Genomic DNA, 23,564 nt, shown 5'->3' with positions numbered 1-23,564 from the left:
TATGTTCTCCAGCTTCTCCTCACATGAGCTCACAGTAAACCAACACTCGGTTCACGCTCTGATCAAAGTCTGAGACGAGTGTCATTAATATTATTGGCCCTATTCTCTCTCTTGAATCTTCAATCGTATGACATAAGGCCGCTTTACACGCTGTGATCTCGCTAGCGAGATCGCTAGCATGCGTACCCGCCCCCGTCGGTTGTGTGTCACGGGCAAATCGCTGCCCGTGGCGCACAACATCGCTCGGACCCGTCACACTACTTACCTGCCTAGCGACGTCGCTGTGGCCGGCGAACCGCCTCCTTTCTAAGGGGGCGGTTTGTTCGGCGTCATAGCGACATCACTAAGCGGCTGCCCAATAGAAGCGGAGGGGCGGAGATGAGTGGGGCATAACATCCCACCCACCTCCTTCCTTCCTCATTGCTGGTGGCTGCAGGTAAGGTGAAGTTCCTCGTTCCTGCGGTGTCACACACAGCGATGTGTGCTGCCGCAGGAACGACGAACAACATCGTACCTGCAGCAGTAACGATATTTGGGAACTAGACAGCGTGTCAACGAGCAACGATAAACGATAAGGTGAGTTTTTTTGCTCGTTAGCAGTCACTCGTACGTGTCACATGCAACAACGTTGCTAACGAGGGTGGATGTGCGTCACAAACTCCGTGACCCCAACGACATCGCGTTAGCGATGTCGTTGCGTGTAAAGCGGCCTTAAGCCCTAAATCTGTGTAAAGGGCAGAGATTTAAAACTTTTTTATATTTATATTCTTTTAAATATTGTTTTTTTAATTTTTTTCCTTAGTTTTTAGTCCCTTTAGGGGACTTCAACCTGTGAGTGCTTATAATATACTGCAATAACACAGTATTGGATCATATAGCATAAATCACAGACTTCTTTGAAGCTCAGCCTATGGCCATATTCACACATTCAGTATTTGGTCAGTATTTTACCTTAGTATTTATAAGCCAAAACCAGGAGTTGGAAAAAAATGCAGAAGTGGTTCTTGTGTTTCTATCGTACTTTTTCTCTGAATATTCTATTTCTGATGTTGGCTGACAAATACCGAGGTAAATAACTCACCAAATACTGAACATTTGAACGTGGCCTATAGCAGAGCTTAAGCAAAGGACACAGAGTGTGTACATTGGTGATCACACTAGTCAGGGGCGTACAAAGAAATCATGGGGCCCCATAGTAGAAGTTCTAATTGTCCCCCCAAAAAGAAGAATGATTCATTTTTGGCTGCGTCACATAAGAACATGTCTCACAACCAATGTAATTTTCCTCCTGCTGAAGCCCCTAGGTTCCCCTTTCATTGCACCCATAAGGTATGATGCCAACAAAATGCCCCACAAACTTCATGATACTCCCTCAGTGAATTCCTCTCATGTATCCTCCACATGCACAGTGTGATGACCCTACTGTACCCCCCTCAACTACTGCGACAAAGTGTGTTGACCCCAAAACAGTATGATCCCAATCTGTGACACCCACACAGCCATCCATACAGTATAATGGCCCCCCCACCTCTTTACGCTGTATAGTGGCCTCCAACACAGCGCTCAAATAGCTCCCCATAAAATATAAAGGCTCCTTTATAGCTCTCCAAATATTATAGCAGCCCGCACATAGCCCTCAAAATAGCATAATAGCCTCCACATAGCCCTCCAAATATTATCATAGCCCTCACATATCCTTCCATATAATATAATTGGCCCCACATAATCTTCCATATAGTATTTTGTACCCCCCCATAATCCTTCATATACTATAACGGACCCCATATTAACTTCCATAATGATGCACCCCATAATAATGTACGCCATAGTACTTCATATAGTAAAATGGGCCCCACAGCACCCTCCATATAGTATAATGCACCATCATAGTCCTCCATATAGTATAATAGGCCTCATATTGACTTCCAATGCATCCAGTAGTCCTCCATATAGTATAATGCACTCCATAGTCCTCCCTATACTGTAATGCACCCCATTGTCCTCATATAGTATAATGCTCTCCCCATAGTCCTCCGTATATTATAATGCACTCCATAGTCCTTCATATATTAAAAGGGTGGTTCACCCATATTTTTTATTGTCCAGATCGATATTATATTGAGAAACAATGTTTCACTCAAATACCTTGTATTGGCAATAGTGCCTGTGAGAGGCGCTATTGCAGACCGCTGATCCTGCTCCAGGGACGTCTCCGTCAAGTGCTGCACACGTCACATCCGTGCAGCCGGCTGCATTCTTCGCTGCAAGCAAGAGACGCGACGCGCTGTGCTGTGAGGGAGGAGGGAGGGAAGGTGGGAGGGGGAGGAGGGAGGGGGGAGCAGGGAGCAGATGTGACAGCGGTGAAACACTGCTCACAGCTCAGTGAGTGAGGAAGAATATAGCCGGCTGCACGGATGTGACGTGTGCAGCACTTGACGGAGACGTCACTGGAGCGGGATCAGCGGTCTGTAATAGCGCCTCTCACAGGCACTATTTCCAACACAAGGTATTTGAGAGAAACATTGTTTCTCAATATAATATCGATCTGGACAATAAAAAATATGGGTGAACCACCCCTTTAAAATGCACCGCCATGGTCCTTCAAACAGTATAATGTGTAGCGCACCTCAAGCCATCAGGAGCTACAAGGTACTGCATTCTGAAAAAGATGCAGATCCTACCTCCAGGGACCCAGAAGACCAGTGTCTGTAACACCAAAGTACATTATAATCCCTGTTTTCCCCTTCCCCAAGGACTGGTGACAGACTAGGGTTGGACCCAATGGAAGGCCTCCTAGGGGTGGAACCGATCCACTAGACGACAGCCAGGGAGGAGAGGTCAGACAGCCAGTAAGTGGATGTGAGAGGAGACGGACGTAACCGTACTGACAGGAGAGTGTAGCGGTGACCTGTGGGCCCAGACAAGTGATTGCCGGTGGAGTACAGCGAAGTACTTCTGGAACCATAGCACCGATGGGGTACAGAGCCTTAGGTCAGGCAAACGATCCAGGCAGACCTGATAAAATCTGCACAGTGAGGGGACCATCCAGGACCTCACTGACCGTAAAGTCCGGGGCACCAGCAGTGATGGGAGAACCAGGGACTGGAACGGAACACCGACCCTACAGGGTTCAAACTGCCCGCTGTACGGACAAGAGACTGAAAGACTACAAGGAGGCGACCCCCAGACGCTCCAAACCACGGGGACCCACCAACCAGAGACAGGTGCAGGGGAAAGAAGTCACCAGGTCACCACACCGGCACTGGGGCTAAGGGGACCATTAGACCTCTTCAGCCATCCCTGGTATTGGATAACTGGCAGTTCATTGCGGGTGGGCATGTATGCGGCAGAGCATTGCTGGACCGGGGCAAGCAGAGCATTATGTGGGGAGCACTATGTAGCTATCCTTGGTGACAAACATTTGTGGTCACCAACAAAATGGCTACGCACTGTGTCCATACACTTCACCTTTCCTTTCTTTTCCTTTTGGAAATACCCAGATTGGCAGTGGGGTGACATCACACACAGGAGAGCAGATTCTGCCCACTTTACTGCAGCTGTAATCCAGGCTAATTCTAGAGTAGAATTTTAGTAGGATTTCAGCAGCTGCTCCCCCTAGTGTTTAAGAGTAGAAAATATCAATTTTTATTTTATTTTTTTATATTTTGCTCAATGAAAAACAAATAATAGTATTTAAACAAATTATTAATACTTTACATTTTTTCAGTTATTGCCATTTTTTGGAGGGGCACGACACCTTCCCTTTAACCAACTGTTATAGATTATTAGGCTATTCATTAGCAAGAACAATAAATCATTTCTGACAACACATTATTTGATTGCCATGTTTCTCTCCATAGACTGGAGCATTTTTCTTGAGGATTTCTAAAACATTACACAGTAAAACATAGCTTTTGGTACTAAATTTGCAGTTTTAAAGAGCTTTATCTCAGTTTACTATGATATGATGCTAATTCTACTGCATTAACTCTTGATATTCCTTTCTTTAGTTTGAGGAAAATATTCTGTATATCACCTTTGTTCTTCTGGATTCATCTTTAAACTTCAAAAGAAATCCTCAGGACGATGTAAGGAAGCGCAATGACCCTTCATATGTCTGCAGAGTTCTCAGTGGCATAGTAAGTGACTCAGATTTGCAAAATTTTCTTTAATGATATTAGTAGTCATTGATATCCTCTATATTACTGTAGGCTACATTCAAGCGACGTTGCGGTCCACAAAAAACGGTCCTGATTTTCCACGGATGCATCCGTGTGACAACCACATCCGTCTCGTTCGGTTCCATAAACGGTCCATGTGTCATTCGTGTGACTTCCGTTTTTTTGCGAACCGCAAATAAAACGAAAGGAGGGTTACATACAGTCCAGGGTGTCTGGCCAGGGTGTCTGGCCCCATATAAGGTCTATGGGGAGCAGAATCTGGCGCAAAAGGGTAGGAGCAACCGCTACATACTCACTGATCACCGGCACAGCTGTCACAGTGCTGCCGTGGCAACTCTTTGTTCTTTCGAAGCCGGCTGCTCATTAGGCTCATGTCATATTCACTGTTTCCCTGCTCACCGGCATCTGTAATTGCTTGCAGTCAGAAACCTCCCCATGCTGAGTGACAGCTGTCTGACTGCAACCAATTACAGAAGCCAGTGGGTGGGTCTATATCGTACAGTACAATAAATAACTAAATAAGTAAAAAAAAACAGCATGCGGTCCCCCCAATTTTGATACCAGCCAAGATAAAGCCTCACAGCTGCTGGCTGGTATTCTCAGACTGGCGAGACCCACACTATTGGGAGCCCCGCAGCCTAAAAATATCAGCCAGCAGCCGCCTGGAATTGCCGCATCCATTAGATGCAAGAGTCCCAGCTCATCCAGAATGCCCTGGTGCTGTGGCAAATGGGGTAATATATGGGGTTGATACCAGCTGTGTAATGTCACCTGGCATCAAGCCCTGGGGTTTGTGATGTCACAGCATCTATCAGATACCCGACATTACTAACCCAGTCAGTAATAAAAAAAAATAGATGACAAATTTTTATTTGAAAAAACACTCCCCAAAACATTCCCTCTTTCACAAATGTATTGGAAAGAAAAATCAAATCCGAGTCCGGCGTAATCCAAGCAGAGGGTCCCACAACGATCCATACCTTACTCACTGTCCTAATGTTACGTCACCGCCGGAGTCTGCTCCTGCGACTTCTGCTCCGATCACCAGGCAACGGCGTGTTCCTGCCATGGATGGTGCTGGTGATGGGAGAGGAGTCGATGCCAGTGGTGGGCGCAGGCTCCGATCATCCACTGGGCTGGGTTAGCTTGGGATCTGCAGTACCGCTGGCTGACTGTGGGTGGCATGTGTCTTCCAGCTGAAGTTGCCAGCGTTCAGCTACAGCCAATGGCAAGACACCACACCCTTCTTATTTCCCCTCCTGTCACATGACCACTGCCAGAGATAGTTCTGATTTTCCTGGCTCCTGTTACGTCCTATTCTGTTTGGTTATTCCTGTGTGCTGACTTCTGCGTGTTTTCTGACTACCCTTCTGCCTGCTGTTTATGTACCTCACTGTCCGATCCGGATTTGACCTCTGCTACATTTGCTGACTACGTCATTGCCTGCCGATTCTGTCCCTGTTCCGCAATTCCTGGTTTGACCCTGCCTGACTACTACTCTCATCGGACTGCAGCCTTCCACAGGTAGTGATCTCCAGTTACCTGTATAATTCCAAATCCCTGTAGAGAAGTTAAAAGGTTTCAGGGTTCTGGGGGTCCTGCTTGGTGAGTGGCTTCCCTCTAGCCTCCCCTTTACAGCCCATCTGAGTCTGTGGATCCAGAAAGGCATTACACCCAATCAATAAAGAACAGAATGTTCCCCATTGGCTGAGAGAGCAGTGCAGTGACCTGAGTTAACACCAATAGGTCAGCCCAATTCACCGCAGGGGATGACGAGCGCTGACATCAGGAGGTTAGCTAGGTACATTACCTGGGTGATGAACGCCGCTGCACTCATGACATCAGTGCTCGCCGCTGACTTCCATTGTCCACCGCGTTCACAAGTGAAGTATCACGGGAGCTTGTGACGTCACCGTGAGTCACAGTCTTGGGCCACTCGCGAGATGTGAGAACACGGCAGGCATGGAAGTCAGTGACAAGCTCTGACATCAGGAGAGCAGGACTTCATCACCACTTGCTAACCTCCTGATATCGGCGCTCATCATCCCTGCAGCTGCTGACCCTGCTGTGCGGGCAGCTGCTGACCCTGCTGTGCGGGCAGATGCTGACACTGCAGAGGGGGCAGGGAGCGAAACACAGACTGCAGGGGCACCAGACAGAAGTCCCATAGAAATGCTTTTGTGTGGCTTCCAGAGATTTTGGTGACCCATTGACTTGTATTGTATCATGGTCCGCAATTATGGAACAGAATAAGACATGCGCCATAATAACGGAACGGACATACGGCATCCGATGTGTTTTTTTGCAGGAACTGATGCACACAGAAGTGCTTCCATGTGCCATCTGATCCTACACAAAAGACATTGAAAAGATGGTCCTGTCCGTGGGTCTGCAAAAAAGCAGGAAGTGAACAGGACAGACGGAATGGTCGTCTGAATGAGCCCTTACTCCATATTGCTTTAGTTGCACTATTAAAGGGAATCTATTAGCAGGTTTTTGCTATGTATATCTGAAGACAATATGCTGTTAGGGTTAGCACAAAGAATTCAGTGATGCCTCTCTTGTCAAGGTCTGTGGTGTTGTTTAATTGCTATGTTTGTTTTAGCAGCAGTAGCTTTTCATTGCGGTGACTAGCTGGCTTGTGCCACGTTGTCTGACACGTCCTCTCTTCTGATTGGTACCTCACATTCATTGTACAATATCTATAGAGAGCCTGGTATGGGCGGGGGCAGTTTTCTCCGCTCTGCTGCATTAATAAATCTAAAAACTTTCATTGTGTCAGAATCACTGCATCCAATAATCTAAGTGATACATCGTTGGAGTCAGGGCTTCTTTGCCTACATCATGCTGCTCTCCGATGAGGTAGCAAAAACCAGATGACAGCTTATGCTTGTAGGTTATGGGAAACAGGGTAGACTGCGGAGCTGAGTCTTCAGCTGCGGAACAGCCACTAGTGATAAGTCCAAATCCCCCCTGATTTTATCACTTTGCAGTGAGATTTAGCTTACAAAGGATTTTGAACACGTATATTAATCTAAAGCGAGTCTGTGCTGGAAAAATATTAATTTGATTTTGCTGTGGGCTGTATAAGGAAGCATGCTATTTAGCAATATTATGTGTTGTTCTTGGCTGTGATCGTACACATATTACATATATTTAATATTAAGCCCTAGGAAGAAACTCTCAGCAAATGATTTCTCAGCGTTCTCAATTGGCTGTTTCAATATGTTTACAATGTTTACATGAACAGCACAGGGAGGATTATGGTATTTACACTACGAGAACTTGTGAAAAGATAACTTTGCATAAATTAAAAGCTAGGGTTGAAGGCAGACAGCTTTTGTCTCCGCTGCAATTTCCTTTATGTAAATTCCGGTTTTCAAGAAAATTATATATTTCCCATTCTAACCCCTTCAAGAGAATATGCAAATTGATTTCACCCCCCAAACTAAGTATATCCACATGTAGCCCTTACAAAGACAAGTCCAGCAATATCTTTACATAGCCAGTTTATTCTTCCATTACTGAGAAATTAGCATTTGAACTAATATGCAAATGAGGCTAAAGAGCTATTTGTAGATATGAAACTTCTGTCACTCCAGCTCTATTCCCCTCCCAGCGTGCCTTGTTCTGCTTTACTGATGGTTCCTTTGCCTGAAGTCACACAGAATAGTGGCTGTCAGTGAAGTTGGAGGATGCGGCACTGAGGAGGGGAATTGTCACGGTACTCTAGTGGGGCCCCTGAACCTAGCTGGAGAGAAAGCCCCAATATGCAGTAAGCAGACGAACCCAGAAGAGGGCGATAGAATACAATAGAGTAGTCAGCAAGCCAAGTCAGTATCAGGATGTCTAGTCAATACCAAGGAAAAAGCAAGTCGTGGTTGGGTGGAAGCCAGGGGTCGGATACCAGGAAGTCTAGTAAAAGACAGAAGAGAGAAATGGAGCCAAAGTCAGGAATAATAATCAAGATCAGGAGCCCGGGATGTCAAAACTACATGCAGGGGGCAGAAAAGTCACAGGACAGGACCGGGGTCAGATGGACAGGGTAGAGACACAGCCCAGATTCGGGAAGTCAGAGGAACAGGACGGGAGAGCAGTACAGGGAGGATACAAGTCAGGACAAGGTAGTTGAGAAGAAGGACGGATCAGAGTACACTCACGGAAGCCAGACACGCACGTTGCAGAACAGGACTATTACGAGCGGCATTCTGGAGGTAGCAGCAGCAAGATATGGCGACATGCCTTCTGGAACAAGGCAGAATGGAACAAGCCCCTCCCATGAGACCAGTAGCCCTGGATAGAGGATACAGGATCTCTGAGCTTCGTGGGAACAGTCCATATAGGCCCTGTCCTCCGCAGGTTAATTTCCGGGTTGCCTGAATCTTCTCCCCGACCTAGGGTCCGTGTACCCCGTCGTGCCTTTGGTCCCAGCCCGGCTATTGAACTGTGGCCGCTGGCTGTCCTGCAAGACTAGCCAAGCATCTAGTCACAATCTCCCGTGACCGGGGCTCCGACTCTTCCGGGTCCAGACCACCGTCTGCGACCTAGGCTGCTTCACCCCTGGGAGCTCCGACTCCCAGCTTCCTCGAGCTCCTCTCCGCTCGAGGGCTACCACTGAACTGACTTGTTATCTCCCATCTCCCTGCCTGACCCCTAGGTGGACGGCCCTATTCCAGCTTAGCAGCCCACTGGTGTGCCTGACAGGGTGTGGTGCAAGGTGTCACTAGGATTTGTGAATGCTGGTGGAGGCAGTACTGCAGGATCGGGACCCAGAACCATGGGGGTTGAGGCCTGCACTGGAGATAAAGAACGTGCAGTACCCTGTGACGACCTGAGTAGTCCAGGGGCGTCACACACGCAAGCATTTTGGTCAGTATTTTACCTCAGTATTTGTAAGCCAAAACCAGGATTGGGTGATAAATACAGAAGTGGTGCCTGTGTTTCTATTATACTTTTCCTCTGATTGTTCCACTCCTCTTTTTTTCTGACAAATACTGAGGTAAAAGACTGAACAAAATACTGCCATTGTATCTAGCTCAGGGAGGAGAGACATGTCAATAGTCACAATTTATTTATTTATTATTTTTTTGCTAGCATGTTTTATATAATTTTAGCCAGCTGAGGTGTGATATTCATCCTGGGTACGGAAGAGGTCATTGACGGTAACAACCACAATCCACACAACACACAGTCAGTTGCTCTCCCACTGGGACTGAGTTAGGGTGGGGTTCTGGGGGTGCACATCACAAAGTATGGGACCTCCCACCCACTAGTTCAGCAACTAAGGGTGTGGAGCTAGACAATGGGGACAAAGGCGATACTGACCCACACATTCAGTCACAGTTACACTCAGACAAGGAACAAGTGATGAAAGGAGTGAAAACGGTTGCTGAGGGAAGAGCTGCGTCATAGCTCCCTCAGGGCCAAGCGCAGCATGCAGGGTGCAGATCCCTAGGCTGGGTGGGTACTTCAAGTCCCATCAGCAGAATCCGCCGGGCGGGAGATTGCAAGTCTCCTGGCCCACACAAAGTGCCCGGGGCACAGCAGCATGCTAGAGCCAGGAGCCATGACAAAAGAGCGACACCAGTAACGGACACGCGCTGGCTGCCATACAGGGCACGAACCAAAGGCATTACAAGGCAGAGGGTCTCAGCATAGCTTCAAGCTGCAGGCACCCGCACATCACAGCATAAGGAGGAAAGGACTCAGAGAGAAACACCGACACTGACCTTCAAACTATCAGGGATCGGCTGGAGCCCATGACAGCGGGACTCGGCACTCCAGAGGTGGTGATACTTCAGTGAGTAAAGAACTTTGGCTGCAACCCCTGTGTCGTCCAATCCTTCCCGCGCCCTACCCTCGTCTTAGCTGCACAGCAGCAGGAGTATACTACCCCCAATATCCCTGGGGCCTGAGCTCTGCCTGTGGAGAGATGTAGCAACCGAACTGCTCTACCCCAGAGGATACCTCACGCAGTGGTGGCTCCTATGTTAGCTGCAAACATGGTGGCGTCACGAATTCTCCCTTGTAAATAACCCCTCCATCTTTATTCACATTGCCGGGGTCACGGAATCGGGCCTGGCCGCTGTGACATCCCACTCCCTACACCGACCCGGTGACAAGTAACCCCCCAGACCCCGTGGGCACGTCAACTACCAATTATGTAACAATAAAGTTATAATATGGATTGTTATGGTTAAAGGGTTATGTTTTTGCTGCAGCTATAATCTGCTCTCTTGGCAGTAAAAAGCTGCCTCCAAAAAGCAGATTTTGCTCCGTTTTTTTTTGTTTTTTTGGCTGTATTTTTGGTTTGTCATTTATCTACACTGCATGTTTAATAAAGTTAGCTTTACTCACCGCAAAAGCAGCTAAGACGTAGCAAATGCGCAGCAAAAGCATCGGTTAACTTTTTGCAGCATTTTTGCACTTTCATTGCTTTCAATGGTGAAAAATGCTGCAAAAATACTGAAAGAATTGACATGCTGATTCTTTCAAAAGCGCAACAGTTTTACATTTGAGTCAGGAAAAGAAAGCAATTATGTGCATGAGATTCCTGAAAACGCCTAGCTTTTGCTGGTAGTGAAAAAAGCAGCTTTGATTAATTTGCATCAAACTCTTGAAAAAATACAAAAAAGCAAAAAATGCAACGTGTGAATATAGCCTTATTGTGCTTTGTGATATTATTTTATTCTTAAATATTTGTGGTTGTTTTTCTTTTCTTTTTTTTTTTTTGCAACACATCACTTTAGTTTTCATTTTTGTTTAGTGTATGTAACACTTTTTAGTAATGCTTTGGAATATCTGTTTATACTCTTAACCCAGGGTCACACCATCATATAAATCAGACTAGTGCTATTTAATTTTTTATGGGATAGTTTTTGGACCAATGTAATTCAATGGGGCAGGGCTGATCAACTTTTTTTTTTTCTTATACTGATTCAGCATTTGTAGGAAAAAAAAAATTGCAGCATGCTGCGATTTGATGCACAAATCAGACAAGACTCACCTATTGAAGTCTATGGGTGAGTGGAAATCATCAGACTGCACCTGGATGACATCTGAGTGCAGTCCGATTTCTCAGACTCCATCGTCTCCTTAGCTGAGCTCTTATTCACTCATCAAAGTTTTATCAGAGTGTCATTTGCATAATCGGCCTGATTCTCTTGGATGTGAAAATCAACAGCCGTCTGACCAAAGCCTTATGGTGGCTTTACACACTGCAACATCGCAAACGACATCGCTGTAACGTCACCGGTTTTGTGACGTAATAGCGACCTCCCCAGCGACATTGCAGTGTGTGAAACACATCAGCGACCTGGCCCCTGCTGTGAAGTTGCTGATCGCTACAAATCGTTCAGGACCATTCTTTGGTCCTTTGTTTCCCGCTGTGCAGCATGATCGCTAGAAAGTCTCAGTGTGTAAAGGGGACTTTACAGCGACTTCCCTTTCAAAAAGCTGCTTTACAACGTCCCCAATGACTAGCTAGGTCGTTCTGCAGATCCGGATCGCTGTTGCGTCGTTGGCCAGGTCTGCCTGTTTGACAGCTCACCAGCGACTCACCAGAGACTTTGTAGTGATCCCGGCCAGGTTGGGATCGCTGGTGGGATAGCTAGAAAGTCTCAGTGTGTAAAGGGGCTTTTAGGCTGGGTACATCTATCTATTGCATCAAGCTAAATTTTCTGAGCCTAATGTAACTCAAATGCCCAAACTGATGTAAAAATGCATCAATTGCTTATGCGGCTTTTTTAGTTTTATCCCTTGGCATTCGTTCGAGCCTGGATCCCATCATTATATGAAGCATGGTAATCAGGCTACCGTACCAACGAATGAACCATTTAGAAGCAAAAAAATGATGTGCTGGCCAAGTGAGAACAATCTCATTGCAAACAGTAGGATAACTTCCTCCATATGTTTCTATTCAACATTTTTGTTATTGCTGGATGGAAATGACAACTCTTGATGGAACTCACTCTAAGGCCCTCATCATACGTCTGTGCAAAAAACAAACGTTTTGCATGGTCCTTTGTGAAGTTCTGTGGGCCATCCATATGTCACTGTGTATGGCATCAGTGTACTCTTCATATGCTATCTATGTGACATCGAGATAGCACACTGACAGTGTACTGCCCCTGCAGCAGTCGGACTGCTCGGATCCGGGGTTTCTGTGGCTTGACGGTCTCCGGACCCGGAGGCTTGCGGTCACCCAAAAACGAATGGGGACTGTTTACAGGGGATTAGTGTTCGTGACACCACCCGTGGTTCGCGGTAAGGGGAGTACCGCCGCTGCCGATCGGAAGTACCCGGGGGAGATGTAGTGGGGCAGCCAGATGACGTTCCCTCCATGGGTAGGGGAGGCCCCTGGACTCTGGATGGTGGAGGTGTAGGGGAGCGTGGTGCAGGCCAGACGGGCAGACTCAGGGGACAGCAGCGTATTCACTGAGGCTGGGTGGATGGTGGTGCGACCATTAAGCAGACTATGACACAGGAGTAAACCAAGTCTCTGGGTGCCGCTGCCACTCGGGGGATCTCGTCCAGGAATCCGTCCCCGTTGGTATTGCTGATGGTTCTAGACCTGCCTCCATGCACTGTGTTTAGACCTTTCTGAGTGACCCCTTGACCTGAAGCTGCCGGGGTCCCACACCCTATGATTAAATAGAGGAGCTGTGCTCTCGATGGCTGACACTTGGGATTTTAGTGGGCCGCATAAGCTGGAAAGCCCTATCTCCCTCGTTGTGTTGGTGCCTTCGATCTCTTAGCTCTTGGGGAAAGTTCATAAAGAGACTATCCTCCACAGGTTAATGTGAAGCTACTCCCTGATCTAGGGTCCAGTACCCCGCCATGCTCGGTACCGGTTCGGTTGCTAGTTTTTCCGGTGCCGCCCATTCTCCAAAACTAAATCTGGGCACCCTTCTCTAATACCCTGCAAACGGGTCTCCGACTCCTCCAGTCCCCAAACATCATCTGCAACCTAGCCAAAGTCTCCCAGGGAGCTCCAACTCCCTTCAGCTCCTCACTCTCTGAGGACCACTCTGTTCTGACTATGTCCCTCCCACCAGTCTGCCTGACCCCTAGGCGGGTGTCTCCTTTTCCAGCTAGACCGGTGTGCCTGATAGGGTGTGGTGTGAGGTGTGGCTAGGATTTGGATGCTAATGGAAGCAGTACCAACAGTTAGGATCCCAGAACCATGGGGAGTTGAGCTCTGCACCAGAAGAGAAAGGCGTGCAGTTCCCTGTGACACCCTGATAGATTCAGGGGCATCACAACAGCATGAACTTGTATATGTACCCTTCTCCTGCGATGTTGTTGCTTCCGGGTCCGCAGTCAGGGCAGTGAATATTCATGACCATAATGAGCGGGACCTGGAAGTAACAGCAGAAGCAGAGACAGCAGGGCTCGAGACAGGTAAGTATAAATATTATTATTTTTAAGAGACAGTACATGTCACACTGATGTCACATGGATCACATCGGTGCGGTTCATGTTACTTACATGCTGCCGGCAGAAAATGGACATGTCGCCTTGTGGAGCACAGGACACATGGTCCGCGTGAAAACAGGGACATGTATGCAAACCCATTGTATTTAATGGGTCCACATGTGTCCGAGTTTCCGGTATATGTGTGAACAGACACTACATGTACCTGAGACATGGACTTGTAAAGGAGGCCTTAGATGCATTAGGTATTGGTAGTGGGATCAAAAGTAAATAAACAACCATTACTGTGAAAGTGCATCTGTTACAACTGATAGAGTAAATCCTATTACTCTTAGAAAACCACAATTAATACATAAAAGTACATCCATTTGAAGGAAGAGATTAAATAGTAATTGACATATAAAGAAACACTGCCTTTGACAGACTCTATAGGACTATGAATTACAGTTAAAAGGGTATTCCCAGCTCCAAGATCCTATCCCAACCTCCAATTAGAAATATAGTATAGTTCTCCTGATATAGCCAAGTCACTTACCTCTTGTGCAGGGCATTGCAGCTTAGGTATCCATAGTTATGTCCACTAATATGGAGAAAAAAGTGGGACTCCGTTAACTGACCTTCTAAAAATGCTACATTTTAGTATCCAAGTGAATCTATCAGTTCATCACTGTCTAGTCTATTATCTCAATGGGTTAAATACATAAGGGTTCCAAGACTGGGATTTTATTGTGCTCATTTCATTTTGTAGCCGTGCCACCCCTGGTAGACCTTTGATGTCACAGTGGTGGGTCTGAGTGGTGATGTGGCCGTACCGGACGTGTGCGACAAGCTTTTGTAATGGGGGTTTAAAAATAATATTAAAAAGGGGGAGAGAAAAATAAAATAAATAAGCAAATAAATAGTTTGTGACACCAGTTGGGATGTTCAGCTTTGGTATGGCTGGGCACTGCTGAAGGTCCCCATGGCTCTGACAGAGGTTTGTCCCTTCGCCCCCCAACTAGGGCTGGTTCTTGGGGATATCGAGGTAGGGATAGCGCAGCAAGAGCATAATTCAGCCAGAGACAGGACAGGGAAGCTTTCACCTTTTACTAGAACTCTGCAGAACAGTCCAGAACATTTCTCACAGCATTCACAATGATGGTGGTCTGACCTGCCCTAATGAGCGTTTGGTTTCTCTGCTGTGTGGTGGTAGAGTGTTCTTCCTGCTACTACTTCCCTACCTGGGAATAGGTGTCTTGAAGTCCTGGGATTTTCAAGACAAGAGAACTCTGGATCCTTAATCCCTTCCAGCAAGCAGGTGACTTGAATCCTGAAGGAAAACTCACTATTTCTTCTAGAAGTTTCCAGACTCAAACGTGTCACTGTGCTCCCAGGCAATTCACTGCTCCTTATAAAAAGGCTAATAGCAGTCTCCCAGTTTGCCACTGACCTTGGAAGTCCTGGTGGCCTAGGGACTGATAACTTATCAATGTGTAGCTGGCCCCTTCAGAGGTTTTAGCAGTCCCCTCAGGACAGGACCATCTTCATATTACAATTGTCATATCACCTCACACCAACTTCAACTCCAACTGTCTACTCTCTGAATATATCTCACACCTAAGCTCCTTGCCTTTTCCTTCTAGTTCACACACACAAGCTTTGTTATCATCTCAGGTGAACAGCCCCAGTAAGGGAGTGTGGGAAAATGTGTGTTTGTAGTGAACAGCAGAGAAAACCGAATCTCATTAAAGCTGACAATACCTTATACAGATTGAAATACACATGTAGCTATTATTTGGGGTGACTAGACACAGGGTGACATATTGCTATATAAATATATTACATGCTCCATCTAATTACATGATGCATGCATAATAAACCTATGTTAAAAGTCGGTTTGGGGCAGGGTTTGGTTTTCTCTTGCTGTATATTGTCTATTAAGTCATCTAACTAAATGTCTATAAATGTAATCTTTGTCCTATTGGACATCTAAGTTTAGGGCTACCTGGTGACATATGAACGTCACTGAGCTTGTCACATATGGAGAATTACACTTGTCTCCAACTGGTCTGCTGTGAACTCAACCAATGAAATATTCAATCCTTCCAGGTTAACAGTAATGATGATAATGGCGTGGTTGAGGGAAACTGGACCGGAGAATATGATGATGGCAAGAACCCAGGTTTTTGGAATGGCAGTTCCAGGTTACTGAAGACTTGGAATGAACAAAAGCAGCCAGTTAAATATGGGCAATGCTGGGTGTTTGCTGGCGTTCTCTGCACAGGTAATTATACTGTTCAAATAGGAGACAAGTCACATCTTGATTGAAAATGTAAAAATTGAGACAGAGTTCCCAGAGGGATGATATTTATATTCCGAAGGGGTAAGTTTACAGGCTCGTCTGGTGTACGGAGGATGGCTTTGTTCACTGGACATCAACTATTACTTTAGAAGAACCAGGTTAGCTTCCAACAATCCTACACTAGTTCTGTGCACAGAACATTCAAACTGGAGATCACTGATATAAATTAGGCCCAATTCCAACAGGTACTTGGTTGTGTTAAGTGCCTGGATAATGATATAACTAAGAAAATATCCAAAGCTCAAATACAGAGTAAAATTATCACTACACAAAACCTCAAGTTTTAAGTCAATGGTGACTTACTCCACTAAAGGCGTAATAGATATACATCGACATACCTCGTTTCTGGATCACTCATCACAACCAGGATGGCATCCATATTGAAGTTGTTCAACAATAAATACTACTTTGAAAAAAAAATTATTAGAAATATAAAATTACAATAAAAGTCCTTGCAATGTATTTCAGAGGGAAAAGACTCCTCTCTTCCATCATGCTTGAATAATAAAAGTTTAACAAGTTTGACCCTACAATATGTCATTTCGTCCTGTTCCAGGAGGGGTGACATATGCTGCCAAAAAGTGAGTGCAGCCCCAGCCTGCTATGATGTCTCGTTTGAAACGTCCCTCAAACAAAACGTCACAGGAGGTGAAATAATAAAACCTATAGGGATAATTGTAGGGTATCTTGTAATAAAACAAATCACAAAAGTACTTATTGTGTAAAAATAAATGTTTGTAAAGGATATTTTAGGGATCTGAACACCCTTTAGCTAAGCAAAACATATCTTATTGTATACCAAAAAATATACATCCTGAACAGTTGTTATGCTCTCTTCTTATAAATGTTCTCCTATACAGTCAGCAGGGCACTTGGGATACCCTGTCGAGTGATTACAAACTACTGTTCTGCCCACGACTCAAACGGCAACTTAAGCATTGAGGAATACTATGATGTGAATGGAGAGCCCCTGGAAGAAAGTGATGATAGTATATGGTAAGTGCTGTATTTCTACGTAGTAAACTATTTTTTTACAAAATGACATTCAATTAATTTATATGTTAGGTACTTTTCAAATGGAATCTCCTATTTAGTTTCCCTGTAGTATCTAAAACATATCTTTTATACAGTATAGTAAATAGAAAATGTTGTCCTGAATGCTCCAATATGTCCCCCACTAATAAGTTGTTTGCGCAGTAATTAGTGTGACGATATGCCAATAGGTGGCACTAGAAGATACTAGAGACACGAAAGTCAAACACGCCGGTGGTCAGAAGCCAGGAAGACAGATAAGGTACACAGGGAAAGAGCAAAGCCGGGGTCAGGATACAAGCCACAGGTTGAAGCCAGAAATTCAGGTAAGGTACACAATGAGCGAATGGAGCTGAGGTCAGGGTACAAGCTGGAGATCAGAAGCCAGGGGGATACCGTCAAAGTCTGGGGCATGGGCAGGGAAGGGTAACAAAGGTCCAGGGTAGGGAAGCAAGGTCAATACAACAAAATTCACGGGAGTCAGAGAACTCACTGCAGAGCATAAACTACGACTGGCAACATACTGGGTGAAGTTGCTCTCTAATGAAGCTGAGCACTGGCCCGGAACGAGGCGCCTGAACACTGGACCTTTCCTGCACCAGCACAGGACACGAAGGCTTAGAAGCAACCCATCATCTGGAGTATAATACAGAACATTGGCTCTCCTGGAGAGCAGAGCACCACGGATCATGAGAACTAGCTGCAATTATGCTCATGACTACTATAAGACATCTTTTTTAGATCTTCCCTATCTGTACTCAGTCATTTTTACCATACAGTAAATAAATCTAGGATAAAATCAATGAGCAAATGCACTGCAGATAGTAAGTGACTAATAATAGTACTTTCAAACCAATTTAAAGAAAGGAACCCGAAACAAGAATAAAACAAATAATCTTTATTGTAAACATAATAAAAAGGTGTAATAATAGGATGGTACAAAAGATGGCAGCACTAGACCATAGGAGGAGATGAAAACGCCCAGTGATCATAAAATAAATGAATCCGTAACGCAGTTAACAAAATACATAACGCAAATGCATAAATTATGTGATAAATCAAGAGGGGAAAAGGAATCCAATACATTTTAGAGAGTCACAAAATAATAGGGTATATACCTGTGGACATCTCCTCCTGCTGGAATGGCGCCACCACGCTTCTCTACGTCCGTTTCAGCACAAGCCTTCGTCAGGGGGCGTGGCGTCACACCGGAAGGAGGCAACCCTAAATACACCAGCCCAGGCAGTCATGGAGCAGCGGTGCAAACACGTCAGAGGCGCATGCGGCGTACAAAAGCATAACACCGTGCCGCTGGTCAAGCGCGTCATCACCCCACGTAACCCAGCCCCACCCCCACAATGCCGCACCATCACACGACCAAATCACGTGCCGCCGCTGCATATAGCGAGGGAGGGAGCCGGGAAGAGGCAGGGCAAACGAGATACGCCCACCGGTGGCACGCTGCATGAAGACGGATCATGCGTACCTGTCACACCGCTGCACTGACAGACACCTGGGTAAGAAATAACAATAATATATAGGAGCATGCCATCAACCTAGGTAAAATAACATAACGGAAGTGTCTCTACATCGGACGGTACACATATAGAAAAGGTGCCCAGATAAGATTTCAATAGAAATATACAATAAAATACACCCTTATATTAAAAAATATATAAAAGAGTATATCTCTAAGATAAAGAATATATATACCAAAAAATAATAATAATGAAAAGAAGATTCAAAATGTGCATAATATCTTATATTGCCATGAATAATTAATAAAAAAAAACATGTGACATATAAATATTAATGAAAATAACTACAAGAAACTACAATTTATTATCCTATGTAAAAAAATAACTAAAATCACGACGTGAATACTAGTGAAGAAAAATATGTATTGAAGGTTCATAGAACTATAATGTGAATGTGAAAAATATATATAAAAAAATTAATATAAAATAATTTTAATACATAATATACCATACCAATAAATATAATAAAGATTGCACCCAAGGGAGAACAATAAAATGATACATCTACATACATATGTATAAATACATATATCTGCTTTAATATGCAACATACATATATGTGTATATGTACATTCTAAAATAACTACATAGACATAATAAATAAGATAGCTAATATATGTTAGTAATATATATATATATATATATATATATATATATATATATATATATATATATATATATATATATATATATATATATATTACTAACATATATTAGCTATCTTATTTATTATGTCTATGTAGTTATCAAAATAGTATCAGTAAGTATGATATTTACAAATACTATTACTAACTATATTATAACTATATATATATATATATATATATATATATATATATATATAGTTATAGTTATAATATAGTTAGTAATAGTATTTGTAAATATCATACTTACTGATACTATTTTGATCAAAAAAGTTTAAAAGCTATCCCACCGTGACAAGGTGTACCTAATCAGGATGGTCCTATCTCTAGTATTTCATCTCTCTTAGTGCCAGCAGGTCTCAATAGATGGAAGCAGAGCAGGACAATACAATAATGTTGTTAAAAAAAGATAACAAATTCACTGTCTTTGCAGAGATATTGACACAAATGATCTTTTCTAGGAATTTCCATTGCTGGAATGAGGGCTGGATGAAGCGGCCTGATCTAGGTGCCTATTATACTGGATGGCAAATCTATGATGGAACACCACAAGAAAAGAGTGACGGTAAAATAAAAACTCTAAAACACCTGGTGCCCTTAAAGGGGTTGTTAGTTACCTAATATATTTTTGTTATTTTAACATCTTAGTGAGAAATGGAAGAACACATGGCCTGAGTAATACCAAGCGTGATTTCCTCTTCTCTTCTCTTAGTTCAATACCAATCTAAGACATATTGGTTACTAAGGATACACTCAGGGCCGGCTCCAGGTTTTTGTTGGCCCCGGGCGGAAGAGTCCCAGTGGGCCCCATCCACACACAGACACCAATAGGAACATGTACATATACATATTTAAAGACAAACTCACAAAAATACATATAAACAGACAAATCTATACAGTCATATACACTTACAGACACACACACACACACACACACAACTCTGCTACATACAGACAGACAAACACACACAACTCTGCTACATACAGGCAGACAAATAGACACAACTCTGCTACAGGCAGACAAACACACACAACTCTGCTACAGGCAGACAAACACACACAACTCTGCTGCATACAGGCAGACAAACACACACAACTCTGCTACATACAGGCAGACAAACACACACAACTCTGCTACATACAGGCAGACAAACACACACAACTCTGCTACAGGCAGACAAACACACACAACTCTGCTACATACAGGCAGACAAACACACACAACTCTGCTACATACAGGCAGACAAACACACACAACTCTGCTACATACAGGCAGACAAACACACACAACTCTGCTACATACAGGCAGACACACACAACTCTGCTACATACAGACAGACAAACACACACAACTCTCCTACATACAGGCAGACAAACACACACAACTCTGCTACATACAGACAGACAAACACACACAACTCTGCTACGTACAGGCAGACAAACACACACAACACTGATACATACAGGCAGACAAACACACACAACTCTGCTACATAAACACAGAAAAACACACACAACTCTGCTACATACAGACAGACAAACACACACAACTCTGCTACATACAGACAGACAAACACACACAACTCTGCTACATACAGGCAGACAAACACACACAACTCTGCTACATACAGACAGACAAACACACATAACTCTGCTACATACAGGCAGACAAACACACACACACACACAAGTCTGCTGCATACAGACAGACACACACACAACTCTGATACATACAGACAGACAAGCACACACACACACACACACACAAGTCTGCTGCATACAGACGGACGCACACACACAACTCTGCTACATACAGACAAACACACACAACTCTGCTGCTCTGTGGGGCCCGCACCCGTGGCTCGGCGGGGACAGCACCCGCGGCATCGGCGGGGACAGCACCCGCGGCTCTGCGGGGACAGCACCCGCGGCATCGGCGGGGACAGCACCTGCGGCATCGGCGGGGACAGCACCCGCGGCATCGGCGGGGACAGCACCCGCGGCATCGGCGGGGACAGCACCCGCGGCATCGGCGGGGACAGCACCCGCGGCATCGGTGAGGACAGCACCCGCGGCATCGGCGGGGACAGCACCCGCGGCATCGGCGGGGGGGGATTGGCAGGGCATACATCTGGGGGGGTAGAAGCAGCTCACGGGGGCCCATAATGGGGAAGCGGGGAGGGCACTTACCTGATTAGGTCATGGTGGAGAGGGGGCCCACACAGCGCCGGACAGAAGCTCGCCTCCTTCATCTGTGGGACTGAGAAGGCGGTAGCTCCGCCCACAGATGAAGTTCAAACCAGGATGTCTGCGCGCCTTAAAGTGACGGCGCCGCAGATTGCTGCCGAGGACTGCGGTCCCCGGAACTCGGCCGGGGGCAGCAGAACTGTAAAGGCGAGTGGGCCCCGGCCAAGGGACAGGAGAACTGACGAGGCCGAGTGGGCCCCCCCGGCTCTCCAGGGCCCCGGCATTTGCCCGGGTGTGCCGGGTGCTGACGCCGGCCCTGGATACACTGCTCTTAAAATGAGGAAACGTAGGGTCGGTAGTGGTCTCTATTCCAGTACCTCCACCCAAATTTAGATTCCAACTTATTGTGGGCTACATGGAAGTTCTGGAAATGATTGCTTAAGCATTGCATTACCTAATTGCAGGACTGCTGTAGTTTAGTAGTTTAGTAAAAATGCTATGACTTCTTTCACACGTTCAATATTCATGGTATGGTCCAAGTACAGAGGCGATGTCCAGACCATCTACAGATCTTGTGACCTGAACTCAACAGCCTCCTATACATATATCAGGAAGTTGAGTTCAGGTCAGGAGACTTCCCTACGTCTTCACAATGAATGTTGGACATGTAAAACTGTGCTTAATAGGATTTAATAAGGGACAACCAAGGGAAATTGGACAAAGTGAACTGATAAGCTTTTTACTCTGAAAAAATAATAAGATACAATAACTACCACATATGCATTTAATGATTAGAGCACACAAACTAGCACTAAAGATAGTGGTAACCATCTTAGGACATGCATAGCACCATGACAGACACACATAGACTTGCCAGTGGGTGTTCTTCTCTCACCTAATAACTATCTAGTCTTTATTGTTGTACTTGTAGCCATGATAAACACATTCAGCTTCTGGCTTCCCCACCCCACCAGAAGACCCTTGAATCCTCTGCAGTTAGGTCTTGTCTCTTATCTTGTATGGAGCAGCCCCATTGCTTCTCAAACAAGTCTTGTGTGTCCTTCTGGAGAGGTCTAACTATCAGGGTTGATAGAATATATACAGTAAGGGGTGCTTCACACACAGCGAGCTCGCTGCCGAGATCGCTGCTGAGTCACGCTTTTTGTGACGCAGCAGTGACCTCATTAGCGATCTCGCTGTGTGTGACACTGAGCAGCGATCTGGCCCCTGCTGCGAGATCGCTGCTCGTTACACACAGCCCTGGTTCGTTTTCTTCAAAGCCGCTCTCCTGCTGTGACACACAGATCGCTGTGTGTGACAGCAAGAGAGCGACAAATGAAGCGAGCAGGGAGCAGGAGCCGGCATCTGACAGCTGAGGTAAGCTGTATCCAAGATAAACATCGGGTAACCAAGGTGGTTACCCGATATTTACCTTAGTTACCAGCAGCTCTCACGCTGCCTGTGCTGCCGGCTCCGGCTCTCTGCACATGTAGCTGCTGTACACATCGGGTTAATTAACCCGATGTGTACAGCAGCTAGGAGAGCAAGGAGCCAGCGCTCAGTGTGCGCGGCTCCCTGCTCTCTGCACATGTAGCTGCATTACACATCGGGTTAATTAACCCGATGTGTACTGTAGCTAGGAGAGCAAGGAGCCAGCGCTTAGTGTGCGCGGCTCCCTGCTCCCTGCTCACACTGGTAACTAATGTAAACATCGGGTAACCATACCCGATGTTTACCTTAGTTACCAGTCTCCGCAGCTTCCAGACGGCGGCTCCGTGCAAGCGCAACGTCGCTTGCACGTCGCTGCTGGCTGGGGGCTGGTCACTGGTCGCTGGTGAGATCTGCCTGTTTGACAGCTCACCAGCGACCATGTAGCGATGCAGCAGCGATCCTGACCAGGTCAGATCGCTGGTCGGATCGCTGCTGCATCGCTAAGTGTGAAGGTACCCTAAAGTCCAGTGTATCTCCAGTCATCCAGAGGGAGCTATTCTGCCCCAATTTAAATTAGGTAATCTCGTACTATTTCATATTTTTCTTATGGACCTAAGAACTTGCTGTCCGCGAGCCTATATGGTCTACTTTAAAGAGTCAATATAACTTTAAAAAAAGCCGAGATCTAGAAATGACTTCAATTCATTATATATAATAACTAGCTGTAGCACCCGGGCGTTGCCCGGGATAGTAACTGTCTCTCTGTCTCTCTCTC

The 23,564-nt window shown here is 45.5% G+C and overlaps 1 protein-coding gene across 2 annotated transcripts in view; it reads left to right on the top strand.

Moving 5' to 3' along the window:
• Positions 1-23,564, top strand: part of LOC142311403 (protein-glutamine gamma-glutamyltransferase E-like) — a 141,736-nt gene that overhangs the window by 65,990 nt on the left and 52,182 nt on the right. For both annotated transcript variants that reach the window (XM_075349792.1, XM_075349790.1), the window contains exons 5-8: positions 4,011-4,139; positions 15,705-15,879; positions 16,818-16,953; positions 19,633-19,736. In XM_075349792.1, coding sequence (XP_075205907.1) covers positions 4,011-4,139; positions 15,705-15,879; positions 16,818-16,953; positions 19,633-19,736 — 544 coding nt within the window. The remainder of the gene's footprint in view (positions 1-4,010; positions 4,140-15,704; positions 15,880-16,817; positions 16,954-19,632; positions 19,737-23,564) is intronic.

Source organism: Anomaloglossus baeobatrachus, chromosome 5 (assembly GCF_048569485.1).
Source record: "Anomaloglossus baeobatrachus isolate aAnoBae1 chromosome 5, aAnoBae1.hap1, whole genome shotgun sequence".
NCBI classification, from domain to species: domain Eukaryota; kingdom Metazoa; phylum Chordata; class Amphibia; order Anura; family Aromobatidae; genus Anomaloglossus; species Anomaloglossus baeobatrachus.
This window is presented reverse-complemented; position numbering and strand designations above follow the sequence as displayed.